General features: G+C 45.1%; 1 protein-coding gene across 1 annotated transcript in view; it reads left to right on the forward strand.

The window, feature by feature from the left end:
• The first annotated feature begins 13,002 nt into the window (after positions 1-13,002).
• Positions 13,003-16,413, forward strand: part of RNPC3 (RNA binding region (RNP1, RRM) containing 3) — a 48,350-nt gene continuing 44,939 nt past the window's right edge. The window contains exon 1 of the mRNA XM_025213829.1: positions 13,003-13,113. Coding sequence (XP_025069614.1) covers positions 13,003-13,113 — 111 coding nt within the window. The remainder of the gene's footprint in view (positions 13,114-16,413) is intronic.

Below are 16,413 nucleotides of genomic sequence, written 5' to 3' on the forward strand. Positions count from 1 at the left end.
AGTGTCAAAGGCCTTCTTAAAGTCTAGAAAGACTATGTCCACAGCGTCACCATCATCCAAGGATTTAGTTACTTGGTCGTAAAAGGAAATCAGGTTGATCTGGCAGGACCTGCCTTTGGTGAACCCATGCTGATTTCCCCTGAGCATGATCTCCTATGCAGGCCCCCCACAGATATGCTCCTTGATGATCCTCTCCAAGAGCTTCCCGAGCACCAAGGTGAGGCTTACAGGCCTATAATTGGGTCCTCCTTCCTCCCCTTCTTAAAAATTGGGACCACATTAGCCAGTTTCCAATCCCCCGGCACCTGGCCAGATGACCACAAGTGCTCATACAGCTGGGCCAAAGGCTCTGCAATGACCCCTGCCAGCTCCCTCAACACCCTTGGGTGGAGGGCATCTGGACCTGCAGATTTAAAAATGTCTAGCCCTTCCAGAAGATCCCTAACTACATCTGCGCTGACTGAAGGCTTGATAGAGCTATCCCCAAGATTGTCCCTTCCTCTGGTAGGTGGGATATCCCGGTCCCTGTTTAGTTAAACAGAGGCAAAGAAACTGTTAAAAATACCAGCTTTCTCATCTGGCGTGGCCACCAGGTTACCATTTGTGTCTTGCAGGGGCCCTACATTGCCTGGTGCCCTCTTCTTGCTCCCAATGTACTTGAAAAAGGACTTTTTGTTGTCCTTAATCCTGGATGCTAGCCTGAGGTCCATCTCTGCCTTGGCCTTCCTAATAGCCTAATGCACTCCTGGGCCGAGAAGGAGTACTCCTTCTTGGTGATAATTCCTCCCTTCCACTGGTTGTACACCCCCCTTTTAGACCTCAGGCATTGCTGAATGCCCTTGCTGAGCCAAGGGGGTTTTTGAGCGCTCTTACCCCCCTTGCTTCTCTCAGGGACTATTATCCTTTGGGCCTGGAGGATCGCCCCTCTCTTTCCTGCTTAGAAATTATATCCCTGGATTCCACCCCCTCTACATTCAGCCTTCCAAAAACAAAGAGCTTGTCTTAGCTTGGGGTGTATGGTACGCAAGAACATATGGTAACTTCACTCAAGCATTGACTAAAGCTTACATATTGACATGATTGAATCTAACAATCTGTAGCCTGTTGCTCCCTTTTCCTGTGCCCTGGTTTGTACAAGACACTTATAATTCTCCTTTGGCAGCTGTGTGGTATCAAGTTGTACAAAAAGTTTCACATACACAAGCCACCCTGAGCCTTTCTGTGTAAGGTGGGATATAAATCCAATGGGGTGTGTAAAACGGGCTGTATTTGATTCAGATTTGGATTTGGTCTGAATCGGGGACAGTGATTCAATTCGTTGATTTGGATCACTGTCCCTGATTCAATTTGGCTGAATCTGAAGATTTGATGCTGATTTGGAGAATTAGCAATTCGGCCATAGACACATTTAAAAATGTTTTTTCTACATACCTCAAGGTACAAAGCGCAGCTCATGAATGCTGCGATGCTGGGGCAGATGGAGTGCCCCCCCCCCCCCGCCCCGTGTGCTTGGCAGCAACCCCAGAAGTAGACTGGAAGTACTTCTGGTCCACTTCCAGGTCCAATGGGGGAGTGTTGGGGGGCCCCCTGCACCCTCCTGGCTTGGCGATCAGCTGTGGGGGGACCCCAGGTGCACCCCCAGACCCAGGAGGCACCAGTCACTGAGCCAGGGGGACATGGGGGGGATCCCCAGCACACTTCCTGGCAGACCTGGAAGTGGATTGGAAGTGCTTCTGGCCCACTTCCAAGTCTGCTGCCAAGCGCATTGGAGAGCCCCCCGCACTCTTGTGAGTCGTTCCATCTGCCCCAGCATCTCAGCATTCACAAGCCACCTGGTACCTTGAGGTATATAGAAAAAAACATTTAAAGCTGTGTCTATGTCCGAATCGCTGAATCTTTCCGAATCTCTGTCAATCGATTTGGAGGGTTCCAATTTGATTTGGAGAGAGTAAAGTACCTCCTGATTCTATTCGGATTCAGAGGTTCAGCCACTGAATCGGGCCAAATCTTTGCTAAATTGAATCAGGGACCGGAGCCTTCTGTGCCACCAACAGTGCCACTGGAGAGATTCTCTGCCCTGAGGGCAAAACTGTCAACATTTTCCCAGGCACATGTGGGGCCGCCAGCCATTACCCCATCTAATCATGTGGCCTAGGGAGTCTGGCCAGCTGAACCTCCAAAGAAAGGGGCCACAATGGGGGCAGTAGCAAGTTGGAGACCGGTATCTAACATTAATATTAGACCCTTAATTTGGATACCTGTACAGAATCAATTAAGTAAAAGTGAAAAGTCAATTGATATGCTATTAAACATGGGTACCCAGATTTGCATTTTAGATTCCGCAGATTGGAAGTGGGAGAAAGGAACCCCCTATCAAGTAATTGGAGTCTGAGGCACCAGATGACCAGGACATCTGGTCTGACCCACGTTCACCTTGCCTAATGGTTCCGTAGTAACAGCAGCTGCTGCAATGCTCTGGGGAGGGCCGAATTTGCTGGGTCTGAACGTGTTGCAGGGGCAGCAGTTTATCCTGAAGCAGGAAACCTGGCAGTTTGGCCACAGCCCAGGAGAGCAAGCAGGAAGATGTGATGACAGCAGTAGCCCGATGTTCTATGACCCTGCTTACCCTGCCAGCCATGAAGGGAGTACGCCGACCTCAATACTGCACACCTCCTGAAGCAACACAACCCATTCAATACTTTATCAACCAGCAGCCGGAGGATGGATCCATCATTCAAACTCCTGGTGTGGCCAATTGGATCCATCCGCAGGCACAGCCATAGCAGCCCTGAGGCGGCCTGAAATCATCACCCTGCTCCAGAGCAACACCACCACCCTCACCTAACAATGAAGGGGTGGAATGTCATTATGATGGGACTGCTGGTTGTTTGCTACTGTTTGATTACTATGGGGCATTCATGTGCTCCTGTTCCCTGGATTGCAACCAGTGCCAAAGCCTCAGACATGCTGGGATACTGGGAAGGCCCAGCCACAATTGAAGAAGTGCAAAACTGGCTCTGGAGCCACCCACAGTGGATTGTAACCTGGCAAGGGAATCTGTCAATGTTACTATGGGATGGGGTGGTTACTTGGTTTTCTTCCGTATGCCAGGGCTGGGAAAAACGAGTGTGGAACAGGAGGGGATTGTTGTGGTTACTTCCAATGGCACTTGTGCTGTTACGTTCTGCCTGCAAGTACCCTGCCCACCCCGGGTCCTGATGTGACCACTGCCATTGCCCCACCTGTAGCTCAAAATTCTATGACCACCCGAAGCCCAAGGAGGTGACCAAACCCTCCAACCCCACCTTCATGGGAGACGATAGCTCCAGCGGTTACCCTGTCCGATGACACTTTGGCACAATGGTGTACAGCTCACCAAATACACCGGTACTCCAGGTATAGCAAGGTACTATGGTGGATTAAAAATGGCTCTTATGCTGTCAAGTGGTGGTCCACAGAATAGGAGGCCAACACATCCCATGTTCTTGGTATTTTGTGGTTCCGCCATATAGATGAAGGGGGGCATGCTCATGGAATTAAATACACAATTGCTGCATATCTCCAATCAGTCTAGGAAAATCTGCAGGGCACAGCCCTGGTCAACCTAGAACAACTGGCCGAGCCCATGGTGGGTACCATGCTAAAATCATTTCTGCAAGATACCAAAACCATAGTCATACCTGGGCAGTGTGCATTTAAGTACACAGATGGGGACACACCAGAACAAATGTACTCCTTCAACCAACCCAATTGGGAGATTTACCAGTCCCAAAGGGAAGAAGGAAAATGGTTAAACACCCAAACAGGAGAACCCCTATCCGTTTTTTGCATTAAGCAGGGATGTACGTTGTTAATCCAGAAAAAGCCACCACAGGTGTACCCGCTACCTCGCTTATCTAACGTCACTCCCTGGTGGAGGTCCCAAGTATTTGACCCAATCCCCAGTGTACCCTGTAAATGGCATTTTAATAGGCTTGGGAAATTTATGGAGAGGGTGGGCTAATATTCCCCCCAACATGGTTTGTGTAACACCCCTACCAGCAACTCCCTATATTATCCTAGCCCAGCAAGTTTACTGGGAAGGTCCTGGCCCCTTATATTATCCTAACAGCACATTTTGGACCTCCTGTACCACCTGTTGTGCAGAAGCTCAATATTTCCAAGGGACATCAGCTACCCTATATGTTCAAGAACAGGAAGCTACCTTAATGCGGCCAAAAACCCAATTAGAAAGCGTCACCCTTAACCTAAGTCTTCCAAAATCCTGGGTTAAAGATGTAGACATGCCCCAGCTAAAGGAATGGGGTGAAGTAGTGGCCCACATTAAAGGTTTGTTCGAAGATGCCCAAAAAGGAAAATAACTTGACCTCATAGCTCAAGAGGGAGGGCAAATTATTAACTGCGCTACTAATATTCCCCCGCTGTGTATGTGGTATAAAGTGGCCTATACTGTGCAAATGTATACCTTTACTAAAAGTGCTCCTTTTCCTTGGTTTGTAGTAGTAATAAGTTTAGTCATAAAACTAATATTATTCAATATAATCTTTAAATGTATTTGCTATAAAATTAAGTTTAATATCCATGCCAAAATAAATGTTGCTTTTGCTGACCATGTATATGCTACCTGGCAGAAATCATATTTGTAAGCCTTACCAAATGCTTCAAAGAAGCAGAGGGTGGATTGTGACAGCCAGAACCAGAGGGATTAATAAGCAATAAAGATGTGCTTCTTGGAGGCATTTGGAATTTTTGCCTAATATAAAGCTTGTAAGTTTATAGCCGGCAAATGTAACTTGTCTATCATAAGTTTAACCAAAATGATAAAACTAACTGTTCGTGGAACTGACTGGGCCCCAAAGGCAAAGCTGTAGCTGCAAGATTAGCTGACCTAATGGTTTTTGCTCACAGTTCAGCCTTGATGATAAAAACTGGATCCAACCACCTGGCAGACCCAACACATTCCAGGAAAGCACGTCCCAAGAAAGAATACTCAGAAAAACCTAAAAGGGTTGGGTTTAGTAATGTTAATTTCAAACCTAAAGATGCTGCATTGTAATTTGCTTATTGGATAAACCTGAGTCTGGGTAGTAACCTTTTATGATAATTTTTAACACCTTTCAATCCCATAGGGTAACAGCTATAGGGCAAAATTGTGAGTGGCTCTAAAGCCAACAGATTAGCATAAGACTAGTTATAAAAAGCGCATATGTCATGTAACCAGCAGGAAGGAGGGAACAGAATGCTTATTGCTATTCCAAGCCCGGACTTCAGACTCCCAGTGTGATTGGATCCTGATCAAGGGATCTTCCCCGGTAATCCCTCCTACAGTGTCGATCGGGGATGCCTGACTTTGCTGGAATCACTTGGCATGCACCTGGCATCGAGGGACTATCGATAAGTTGCCAACCTATGTCTGTCTATCTGTTGTTTTGAACAGCCCAGTGGCTGATACCCTCGCAGTGCCTTGTTGGCCTGCGACAGATTGATCCATCTATCTGTTGTTATTATCTGTTGTTATTATTTACTATTAGCTCTTTAATATTGCATTATCTGCTTGTTGCGTTTATCTTTCTGTTAACTGTTGTGTGTGTAAGCTATAATAAATTTGCCTTTGCTTCACTCCCAACTCTGCCTCCTCGATCCCGAACCAAACAGCCCAGTGGTTGATAGTTGCAGCACCCAGTCAGCCTGCAACTAAATTGATACACTCATAGTGCCCAGCTGGCCAGTGACAAAGGGTAAGATGACAGTTGTTACAAACATAAAGGTAATGTGTATTGTCAGGGATTTTGAATAAGATAGATTGCATTTAGATACCTAAGACCACTTAGATAACCAATAAGTGAAATAGCATCTGGCCTGTAGGGCCAAATTTTGCAGTCCATACCTGAGCAAAGCTATGGAGGTCAACAGGAATTTTGCTTGTGTAAGGACTGAAGCATTCAGTCTTAGTGAGCATGTATATAATGTAGTCACAAAAGTTGCAAGAAAGGTCTAAAACTTGCAATTGGATGTAATTTCAGTAAACAGTATCTACTCTGTTTCAATGGCATTTGATGTATGTTTCCATTTTTAGGATATTTTTAAACATTTTCCTCCCACACTGAATTCATTTTAAATTGGCTAGAGTAGCACCTATTAGTGCCTAATGTAAGAATTAGTTCTAAAATGGAATTTTACATCCTGAGGGTACATGGAACATTTTAAGGGATTTACAAAAGTCAAGGTCACTTTAGCTTTTCATTTATCAAAGTCAGTTTGGGAAGTGGAACATGTTTTCCTGGAGGTATTACAGCTTTTTGCAACCAATTTTTTTAAATAGAGATGTTCCTTGGATCTTAAAAGTTTTTAAAAAAATACAATATAAAAGTTTACCTCTTGTAAAAGCATGACTCAGGAGCTTGGTGTGCTTTGTGAGTTTAAACTGTTTCTCTCTCTTAGGGCCCTTGTACACATACTCGGCATTTAGTTGCTAAAAATGTTACTGGTTTAATTTTTCTTAGTTTAAGATGGCTAAATAAGTAACATGAACGTGATTTACCAAGTAAGTGCTTATTATGCTATGACTAGTAAAAAGCACTAGAGGGCATGTCAGGACAATTACCCTCATGCCCTTTCAGTCCTACCTTACTGCCAGGCTGTGCTTTAGGACAAGAAATGCCCAGTCGCAGCACTTTTGCCACTCTCTTTTCCTGGGTGCAAGTTGCATGGGGTGCTTGGGGGGCTGAGGCACAAAATCTTTCCATGCAAAACTAACCCCCAAGCACAGGCTGCTCAGGCACTTATTTTTGGTGCCAAATGTTTCTTTGCAAAGCCCTGCAGGGCTTCCCAAATGTACACAAGGATCTCCCAAGGCTGGGTGAAGGCATGGGAGGGCACCCTTCAGGGGGCACACTGTTTCTACAGGGTGTTGGGTGCAGGGTACCCTTCAGGCTACCTCCAAATGTGCTCAAAACATTGCCTCTCCCCTGGCTCCGGGGTCCCAAAGGGCATCACCCCCTGCCCTAGCCCAGTGCCCCTTCCTTTCCCTGGATGCAAGTTGCACGGGGCACTTGGGTGCTTTTTTTGGCCGCAAACCATTCCATGCAAAGCCCTGCATGTTTTGGTGAGAAATTTCTGTTCACTTACCAGGCCGGTGCAAGACTGTCTGTTTTGGGTTTTTTTACACCAGAACAAGGCAGGTGGGGAGGAGGGTGTCTGGCCCCTTGAGTGCCTATAAATTCATGGAGCAGTGACTGACTGGGGTGTGTACACTGTAGACTTTTGAGGTGGATGAGAGATGGCAACACATCAGAGTCACAAGGACTCAGCTCTGCGAGATGCTTGCTCGTGAGTGGCACAGCACCTTTTCGAAGCAGCTACTTACTGAAATATGTTTCATTAGCTCATTTCAGGGATTATGTATGTAATGTTCCTTTTTCTTTGTTTGTCTTTTCATGTAGCCCAGGTAATTATCCCAAGTAATTATGCTTTCCCCATGGCTTGTGGCTCCCTCTCAACACCCCTGGTTGGTGCTGGCCTGCATGCCTCCCTGCACTCTTGCTACAATGCTGCTTCTTTAAGAATACTCATTCTAGCCTGTTCCCCCAGGTGCTTTTCCTATGGCTAGGGGCTCCCTCTCAGCACTCCTGGTTGGTGCTGGCCAATGTGCCCTCTCCTCTCTCTACTGCTATAATGCAGTTTTTCCAACAACTTGGAACACGACTTGCACAGTCCCTCCAAGCCTCCTAACCACTTGACTCCCAGGTATTTATTTATTCTAACACCTACACTTACATACATACATACATACATGCAAACATACATCTTATTATCATTGTTTTAAAACGGTCCCCTGCCCAGATTGTCACTCTAGGCCCATGCCTGACTTGGCTCTATTTCACCAGGAAGGTCAATTTGTGAGCTACATGTGCTACCTCCCTCCCTGCCTCCCTCCCTCTTGCCTATGCTTCACCACTTAAACCAATGGCATCCCAGCTTGTGTGCGCATGCACACATTTTCTTGCTCTGCAAGAAATACATTCCTCAGGTCTGAAAGCTGGTAAATCTCTGCCAGGAAAGGGCCTCACTCCTCACTCCCTCTTCCTCCAGCTGCACACACACACACACACACACACGGTTTTGCGCTGGTGACAATGGGTGCTCAAAATGCTCAGTTCTTTCACTGCAGAGAACAGCTTTCTTTTTTGTTTTCTTGGGTAACATTAAAAAAAAAAGGTTTTCTCTAAAAATAAAGACCAAGACTACATGAAGGTTTGAAAGAAAACTTTGTGATATAATGTTATTCTTTTCACAAAAAAAAACAAAACAGTTTTCCAGCCAGTTTTTCACTATCAAGGGCAATCCAGCTTCCCCACTCCATGGTGGGCCTTCTAATACAACCAAGCACCCACACACACTTAGCCAGTCCTGTTGATGTAGGAGTTCAAGCTGAGCAGCCTGTTCTGACTCAACTTCTCCAGATCACAGTATATTAACATTCCTGGGAGCAGTTGGCAAGCTCTCTCCCTGACTCTTGCTTCCTAGATGGGGCTCTGTCTGGGGCAAAAAAAAACCCCTCCTCTGGGGGTATTTTGTGATATAATATAATATAATATAACAACTTAGTAATATATTTGTGATATATATATATAATATAACAACTTTGTGATATATTATTCTCTTCACAAATAAATAAAAAGGTTTTCAACCAACTTCACCACTTGAATACCAACAGATGTTTTTCCCATGGCTGAAGGGCTCTGTCTTAGTACCCCTGGTTGGTGCTAGCTTACATGCTCTCCCCTCCCTGGACAGGCCCTCCTAGCCTCTTCCCCTTGTTGCTTCCCCCATGTATGTAAAAAAACATAACTGTCAGTGCTTGGACTTATAAAAATGTAATGCAAAAATGTAAATGTAAAAATGTAACTCATGATTTATCTAAAGCCTCAATGGAAACAGTACTACATAAATTTGTATGTAAAACAGAAAAAATCCTGTGTCTTCTCTCATTTGTATTGTTTCAAACTGTAAGGAATTTTTCCAGTGGTTGGGCAGTGGTTGTTATCGAGGATCATCAGGATTCCTTGGTTACTGGGGATCCCCTTGTCCAGAACAGCTGCCCCCCAAAGCGGTGCTGGGGGACCACAATCAACCTACTCCAACTTCCTCTCCCCCCTTCAATCAACACAAATGGCTAGCATGACCTAACACCCGTACTGAGGTGAAGAAAGAAAAAACTGCACAGGCGCAATGAATTTTTCCCCCCTCCCCCACCAATCATCACATACACAGTGGCCAGAAATGATAGGCTGCACTATGGGGGAAGGGGGTGGTGGTTACCAGGCTACTGTTGAATCAATTAGTCTATTTGCATGTGAATCCTATTACAGTTTTCAATATGTCCTCAGATTGGTTTTAGATCTGCTTGTCTTCTCAAGTCGCCTGCCACAAAGAGACCTCACTGAGACCCCATTATGAACTCATTATACAGGACAACTTTTTATATGATGGACTTTATTCAATAAGAAATTAATACAAAATGGAACTTTAATGATAAAAAGGGTCAATTCACACAATTACGGAGCACATTCCCCCTACAGAGTGGCACCTATGTGTGCCGCCAGACAATTTCTGATCACAGCACCCCATCTGCTATTTGCCTATATCTCTATCCCCCCATGCTCGACTGCTTCTCTGCTAGCAAAAGTTGAGGCTTTTGTCATTTCTCTTAACTGATCTGTCCAAGCGTCACTGAAGACCTTGCCCCTGGTTTCACAGATATTATGCAGGATGTATGCTGCCACTATGTAAGGGGTAATGTTATCCTCATCAACTTCTAGCCTGTAGTTGAGTGATCTCCAATGGACTTTCAAGCACCCAATGCACACTTTATGCACATGCGGCACTCGCTTAGCTGCTTATTGAACAGCAGTTTCTGTGGGTCACTCACTTGCCCTGCATATGGCTTCACAAGCCAGGGCAGGAGCTCGTATGCCGCATCAGCTACTATTGGGGAAGGCACTGAAACACCCCGGATGACAACCGCTTCCAGTCCTGGGGCATATTGGCCCTTGTCCATCATCTCAGGCAGCAACGAGTTTTGAAACACATGGGCATTGTGTGCGCTTCCTGCCCATCCCATGTAAATGTTTGTAAATCTGTCTCTGTGGTCCATGATGGCTTGCAGAATCACAGGAGGAAACCCCTTTCTGTTTATGAATGAACAGTTGTCCTGGAACCAGTTTAGGATGGGAATGTGTGTGCTGTCAAGTGCTCCCATGCAGTTAGGGAAGCCCATTTTGTGGTATTCTTCCACCACCTTGCGGGTGTTACGTAGGCATATGAATTTGTTTGCTGCCAGGTCCTGTAACAGTTGGTAAACCTCACTGATGGCCCTCCCAGCAGTGCAGGGAGCCACACCAAACTGATTCACAACATGACGAGGGCTTGTTGGAGTGGCCAACTTCATGATGGCCATGGCAACATGCTTCTCTGGGCTGATGGGCTTCTGCCTGACAGTCCTCTGATGCTGGATGTGCGGGTTCAGCAAGCTAACAATGTGGAAGAACATCTCTTTGTTCATTCTGAATGTTTCTAGCCACTGGTCATCGTTCCACGTTGACATGACTATTCTTTCCCACCAGTGTGAGCTGCTTCCATGTGCTCATATCTTATGAGGCTTGCCCTGAATGTAGGCCAGGAAGCAGCTATAGTCTTTGGCAACTACACTTGCTGTTTGTTGCAATGCAAGAACAGCTTCCCCACTTCACATAACAGCATCCTCCTCACAGCAAACCTGCAGACTTGGCTCTTCATGAGTTTTAAAATACCAGAACAGAGGTACATCAAATTGGTGAATCCCATCAGTAGAACCATATGTCTACAATGTGAATGTTCGGCAGCTTTCAAGATTAACCTCTGCTTTCTCCTTAGTCTCTCAAGATTCAAGGAAGACATTGTCTTTAGCAAGATTTCGGCCTGTAGCGTAACCTCTGTCTCAAATGTCTGCAAAAAGTCACATTCCTAGATTAGCATGAAACCACTCCGGTCATTTACATGTCAATAGCTACTGAAACCATGTGTTCCCTGCAACTGAAGGTTGCCTGTATTTCTTGAAAAGAGCTGTTACCACATACCAAAAATGGTAGCCTGTGTGCTTGAACACTCTTGAACAAACTATACATGTCCCATGCATGAGAGAGCTCTTTTGGACCCCCCCTCCACCATTCCTTGCCCCCACCACACACTCTGTAAGAGCGAGCCCTACTCGCCCTTGTAGAAAAGGATTTGTCTTGGTCCATATATATAAAGGAAATGAGTGTCATGGAGCCCTTTGAAGAGTTTCATGGTTTCTCACCTGAAGTGATCACCCAACATTTTCAAGAATTTTCAGCACAGTAGTAGTGTGAGTATGCTTCTGAATGCCATCGGCTAGACTATCAAAAGTGAAGAATTGCCTCAAATGTCTGGAGATTTGACAAATCACACTTCTTTTATGCCTCTCTTGATAAAAAGTTCACACATCCCAGAACAGGTTCCAGAACAGGTCCTAACAGCATGTGCAGGCTATAGTGTGTATCATCTGCTCTGCTTTATGTTTTTTTGGCCATGGAGGGGAGCAAGAAAAGTCACATTTTGGAAGACATGATGGGTTCTTCAGGGACCAAAACTGGACCAATCTGGACTTATGCAGAAGTTGAGGCACTGATTGACATCTGGAATGAAGGGAGCATCATGATGTAACTAGGAAGCTTCAGGAATAAACCTGTTTTGTCTCTATTTCTGAACAATTAGCGTAACTTGGTATCAAATGCAACTGGGAACAGTGTCACAGTAAGATGAAGGCCTTAAAGTGTGACTTCCATCGCATAAAGGACAATAATTCTTAGTCTGGTGCCTCAGTAGAACTATTCCATTTTATGACAAGTTGTTTATCATCCTTAAAAGAGATGCTTCAGAGGCTTGTGTGACCAAGTTTGGGACAAGAGGTATGCATCACGAGGAACCAGAAACTCCCCGGTGCCAAAGTACTTGTCAAACCACAGCTACTTTGCAAGTTCCATGCAATCAGCCTCCTCCTCAAGAACAGAATCAGTCACAGACCAATGACCTCACTTGGGACTGCTCAAGGGACCTCTTTGGTATGTAGCCAGAAATTAGCTCCCCCTCTGCTCTAGTGAACCCATGCATTTTGGTACCAGACACCCAGGAGGCTCAACAGATGCTCGAAAGAAATAACTCTCCTGTTTATGATGAGGAAGAGGACTCTGGCTCAACTGTCATTGTGTCGCAGGACTTGTTAGGTTCCAAAGGGAGTACTGTGTCAGGGAGGCAATGGCAGAGTCCTGAGACATAGACTCCACTATCCTCATGAAGGGTGACTTGTAAGTAACACTACTGGTATTTGTAGTGTTCTGGATTTTTGGTTTTACAGATTTATACTTGTATAAATTCGGGGTGGGCAGTTGAGGGAGAACACGGTGCCGCTCCCTGTGGCGGATGCTGCACCTGGACACTCCGTATGTGTCTGCATGGCTGTAGCTGCTTCCAGGGGGAGCAGAGCTCCAGGCTCTCACCCCCAGCAGGGCCGCTGCAGCAGGGGCTGACTGCTGCAACTACCTGTGGAGGTAGCTGGTTTTTGGTGCAGGGCAAGCATGCATCATGGGGAGGCATAGATTTTGCTTCAATGTGCACCCTGGGAAGCAGGGTGCATGCTGTGGTGCTGGGACAAATATTTTTTTAGGTAGGTACAGACTTAAGAAGATGGTTCAGTGAGAGATAGTAGGCTGTTAGTGATAATTCTTGAAATGGCAGTCCTGTTAAAATAATTTAAGAGTGACTCACTGTTCTTTCCAAATGTTCAAGAACTGATAAGAGCTTTCTTTTTGTCTGTGAACAGGCGCTCCTACATCTTCATCTTCAAGAGCAGCTACTAACACTCAGTGTCAACGTAATTATTGAAAAAATCAATGAAAAGCTAAGGAAAGTATTCTTTATCTACTGACAGATGCATCTGAAAGCATGGCTATGTCCAATGCAGAAATGACATCCGAATTGAAAGATTTGTTCGATGTGTTAAAGCGTAGTGAGCAAGCCAATTTGAAGGTTATGAAATGTACTAGTAATGACATGGTACAATGTTTTAAGGAATTAAATCAGAAGATTGATCTCATTTTGAGAGGGGAAAAAGGTTCAGACAGGAGTTTGTAACAGAGTTTCATGAATGCCAAAATACTGGGAGCAGCATTGAAAGTAGCCCACCCCCAAAAATTCTCCAATCTCTTGCAAAGGAGAGCTGTGGTTCATGTAGCTAGCTGCAAGAGGAGAGCCCCAAAGTGCTTCAGGGATGAGGAGGAGGAGGAGGAGGAGGAGGGGAATGCTGATGTGACTGGAGAGGGTGCAGGAGTGGGGCATCTCGTGGGGAGCAGGTTCTCATGACACGAGTTTTCTATGACCCCCCAGGATTGGTGTGCTTCTCCCTCCCTCATGTACTGCCAACCCAGTATTCACAAAGCAGATTGCACTTCAATGTACCAGGGGCTGCACGGAGTCTGTGTGACTCAGGTTAGCTTCACAATCTATAACTCTCTTTTCTCTCTATCTACTTTAGAAATTTTTTTGAAATCTCTGATAGAAATAAAATATCGCAAAAGGACTTTAAAAAGTGTCCTTCATTTTTATTTTCCATACAAGATGCTGGGTGAAAATCTTTTGTGATGCTGGGTGGGGTGAAACAAGGAGGCAGCCAATAATATGAATCCCAAAGCTGGTCACAGAGATCTTGGGGCCAGCATGACCAAGGCTGGTGTCTTGTGGTTGAGGGCACTTATCAAGTAGATAACCAGCCATTAAGCCTTTACAAAGGCATTAGGGGAAACAGCCTACATAATGTAGCATAAATTAGGTATGGGGCAGGAAGACAGAGAGCTGGAAGATGCCTGTGCGCTGCCCAGTATACCAACCTTCTAATCAGGCACAGGCAGCTACTTGGGGTACTTCCCTACCCACTCCAGGTAATATGGAAAATCTGCCCCTTACCCCCCAAATTGTAGTGCACATAACTGTGTACATGCTGCAGTACAATCGCCTTCCTGGCATGGGACCGGTGGGAATGCCAGTGGGAATGCTGCAGACACCTGTGCTTTGGGGACAAAGAAGAATCCAGGACAGCGGTAAGTTGGTGGATGGTGGGGTAGCTTGCAAAAGGACAGCGATTTGGAGTTGAATTTTTGGAATGGGGTAACTGCTCAATGTCATATCCCCTGACAGCTCTTCGAAGGCCTGACAGCAGAGATGCAGCAACACAGACAGAGGAGGAATGGAGATACAGTTCATTACTTAGTTATGTATGTAATGGAAAGAGTTGTTAAATATCGTTATGTCCTGTGATAAGAAACTCCAAGTACTTGGATTCTCATATTTAGCAACCAGAGACACTACGCACTGTACAATACAAATTTCAATTTTCTTTTTGGCAGGAGTGAGTGAAACCTGGCAGAGGAGTGTGATGATGGAGGAAGAAGAAAATTCTTCTTTCTTTCTTTTTTTTCTTTTCTTATGTACATACTTCTTTTTTTCTTTGTGGTTTTTTGTTTTTTTTTGTCTAGAGTATACGGGCAGGTCTTGCAGGCCATGAGCCCATGCCTTGTTCTTGAGGCCCAGATCTTCGGGCCAACCTATACATGATCTCTACTGGCCCCCATTTGTCACCCTCCCCGGAATAAACATTTCGTAAAAGTCAAAGTCTTTCTTTCTTTGTAAACATTAGATTATGTGATTGGATTAAAGTATGTGTTTCTTAATATTTAATGTTAACTTAGGTTATTAATTTTTTTAATACAATACGGCCTTCTGTGTGCTTGCTGGAACTGAGGAAAATGTAAAGAGGGGTGGAAGAGGAGCAGGAAAATAGGGAAACATGGGGGCAGGGGTGCCCCCCCCCACCACTCTGGGCAGGAGCAGGGGAAAAAAGTTTGGGGTCCAGATGGAAAGAGGCTGAGGCTGACTTGGCCAGCCGGCTCGCTGTGATAAGCACAGCAGGGGTGAGTGGAGGATAGTGGCACTGTTGGGAGGAACACAGGGGCGGGGGTGCAGGAACAGGGGAAAAAAACGTTTGGGGTCTGGGTGGCATGTGGCTGAGGCTCATAAAGACAGGCAGAAGTGAGGTGTGTGTGAAAAGGTGGAACATGTTTTTTGGAAATCTCATTTTTCATTAAATTAATATAAGCAATAAGATAATCAACAAAAATTTGCAAGATTAGTACCTGGCATCTGGTTGAATCAATGCAGGAGAACTTAGATGAACTTCCATGGATTTTCGTGGATTTACAAGTGAACCCAAGCAGCACCTGGTGGTGCAATAGTTGCAAAGCAAGGAAAATCCCATTTTCAGGCATAAATCAGATCCACGTTACAAATTTAAAATGATAAAAATAACCCTCATGGTAGAAATTTAGGAGCTAAAAATAAAATGTCAGAGGTGTTTTAAATTACCATGAAACCCCCCCCCCCCCACTAAAATGATAAAATAATTGATAATGTAGATACACAGATGTGATTTAGCTAGCTTATGGTGATTTCTGTTACGCGGACACAGGAAAAGTCTAACATTGTAACAAGAGAGGTGTAATGTAGACAAGCGCCCTTACAATAAAAATGCAGTTTATATTTTAAAACCATTTTTCCCCCAAATGGAATAAACTTCATGATTTCCTCATGTCCCATTATAAGCCAACCAACAACTATGTTATTTACTTATATTTCTAATATAACATTAGTTCCCATTATGTCTAAATGGCAAATCTCTTGAGTTTGTTCAAGTACTCCCGAAACACATCACGCACTGATTTGTGTAGTAGAAAACATTCTTCAGAAAAATATTTCATACCTAGAGAGAAGATCACGTAAAGCAACGTTTCTCAACCAGTGGGTCGCAACCCAAATGTGGGTCACAAGAAATTTTGAAAGGTTTGCGAGCAGGTCCCCAGAAAAACCCATGAAAGTGCAGATTTCCCCTTGCATGCTGACAGTATTCCAGGCTACAAGTAGCTGCTTGGGAATATGGGAGGCAGTGGGCACGTGTGTGTCTGGGTGTGCAGATACATGTGGCCAGCATAGAGCAAGGCTGTGTCACAACCCAAAGTTGTGGATTTTTTGATTGTGTGTGCTTCGGCACCGCTAAATTATGTTCCCGCCGAATTGCAGCTCTTTTGCACGACGGAGTGTTCCGTTGTTACAGAGAACCCGCGTGCAGAAAAGTGTTTCCCGCCGTTTTGTAGCCTTCTTTGCATTGTGCATTTCTCTTGCATTTTAGTGATGCATGCTGCAAAGGAGTTCCCACCATTTGTATTAAAATTTGAGCCACATTATTGGCCGGTCTTAATTTAGGCACACGTGGCGGCTAGCTATTGGCTTGCTAGCCGTACAAAAGGC

Source organism: Alligator sinensis, unplaced genomic scaffold (genome assembly GCF_000455745.1).
Source record: "Alligator sinensis unplaced genomic scaffold, ASM45574v1 scaffold329_1, whole genome shotgun sequence".
Classification (NCBI taxonomy): Eukaryota; Metazoa; Chordata; order Crocodylia; family Alligatoridae; genus Alligator; species Alligator sinensis.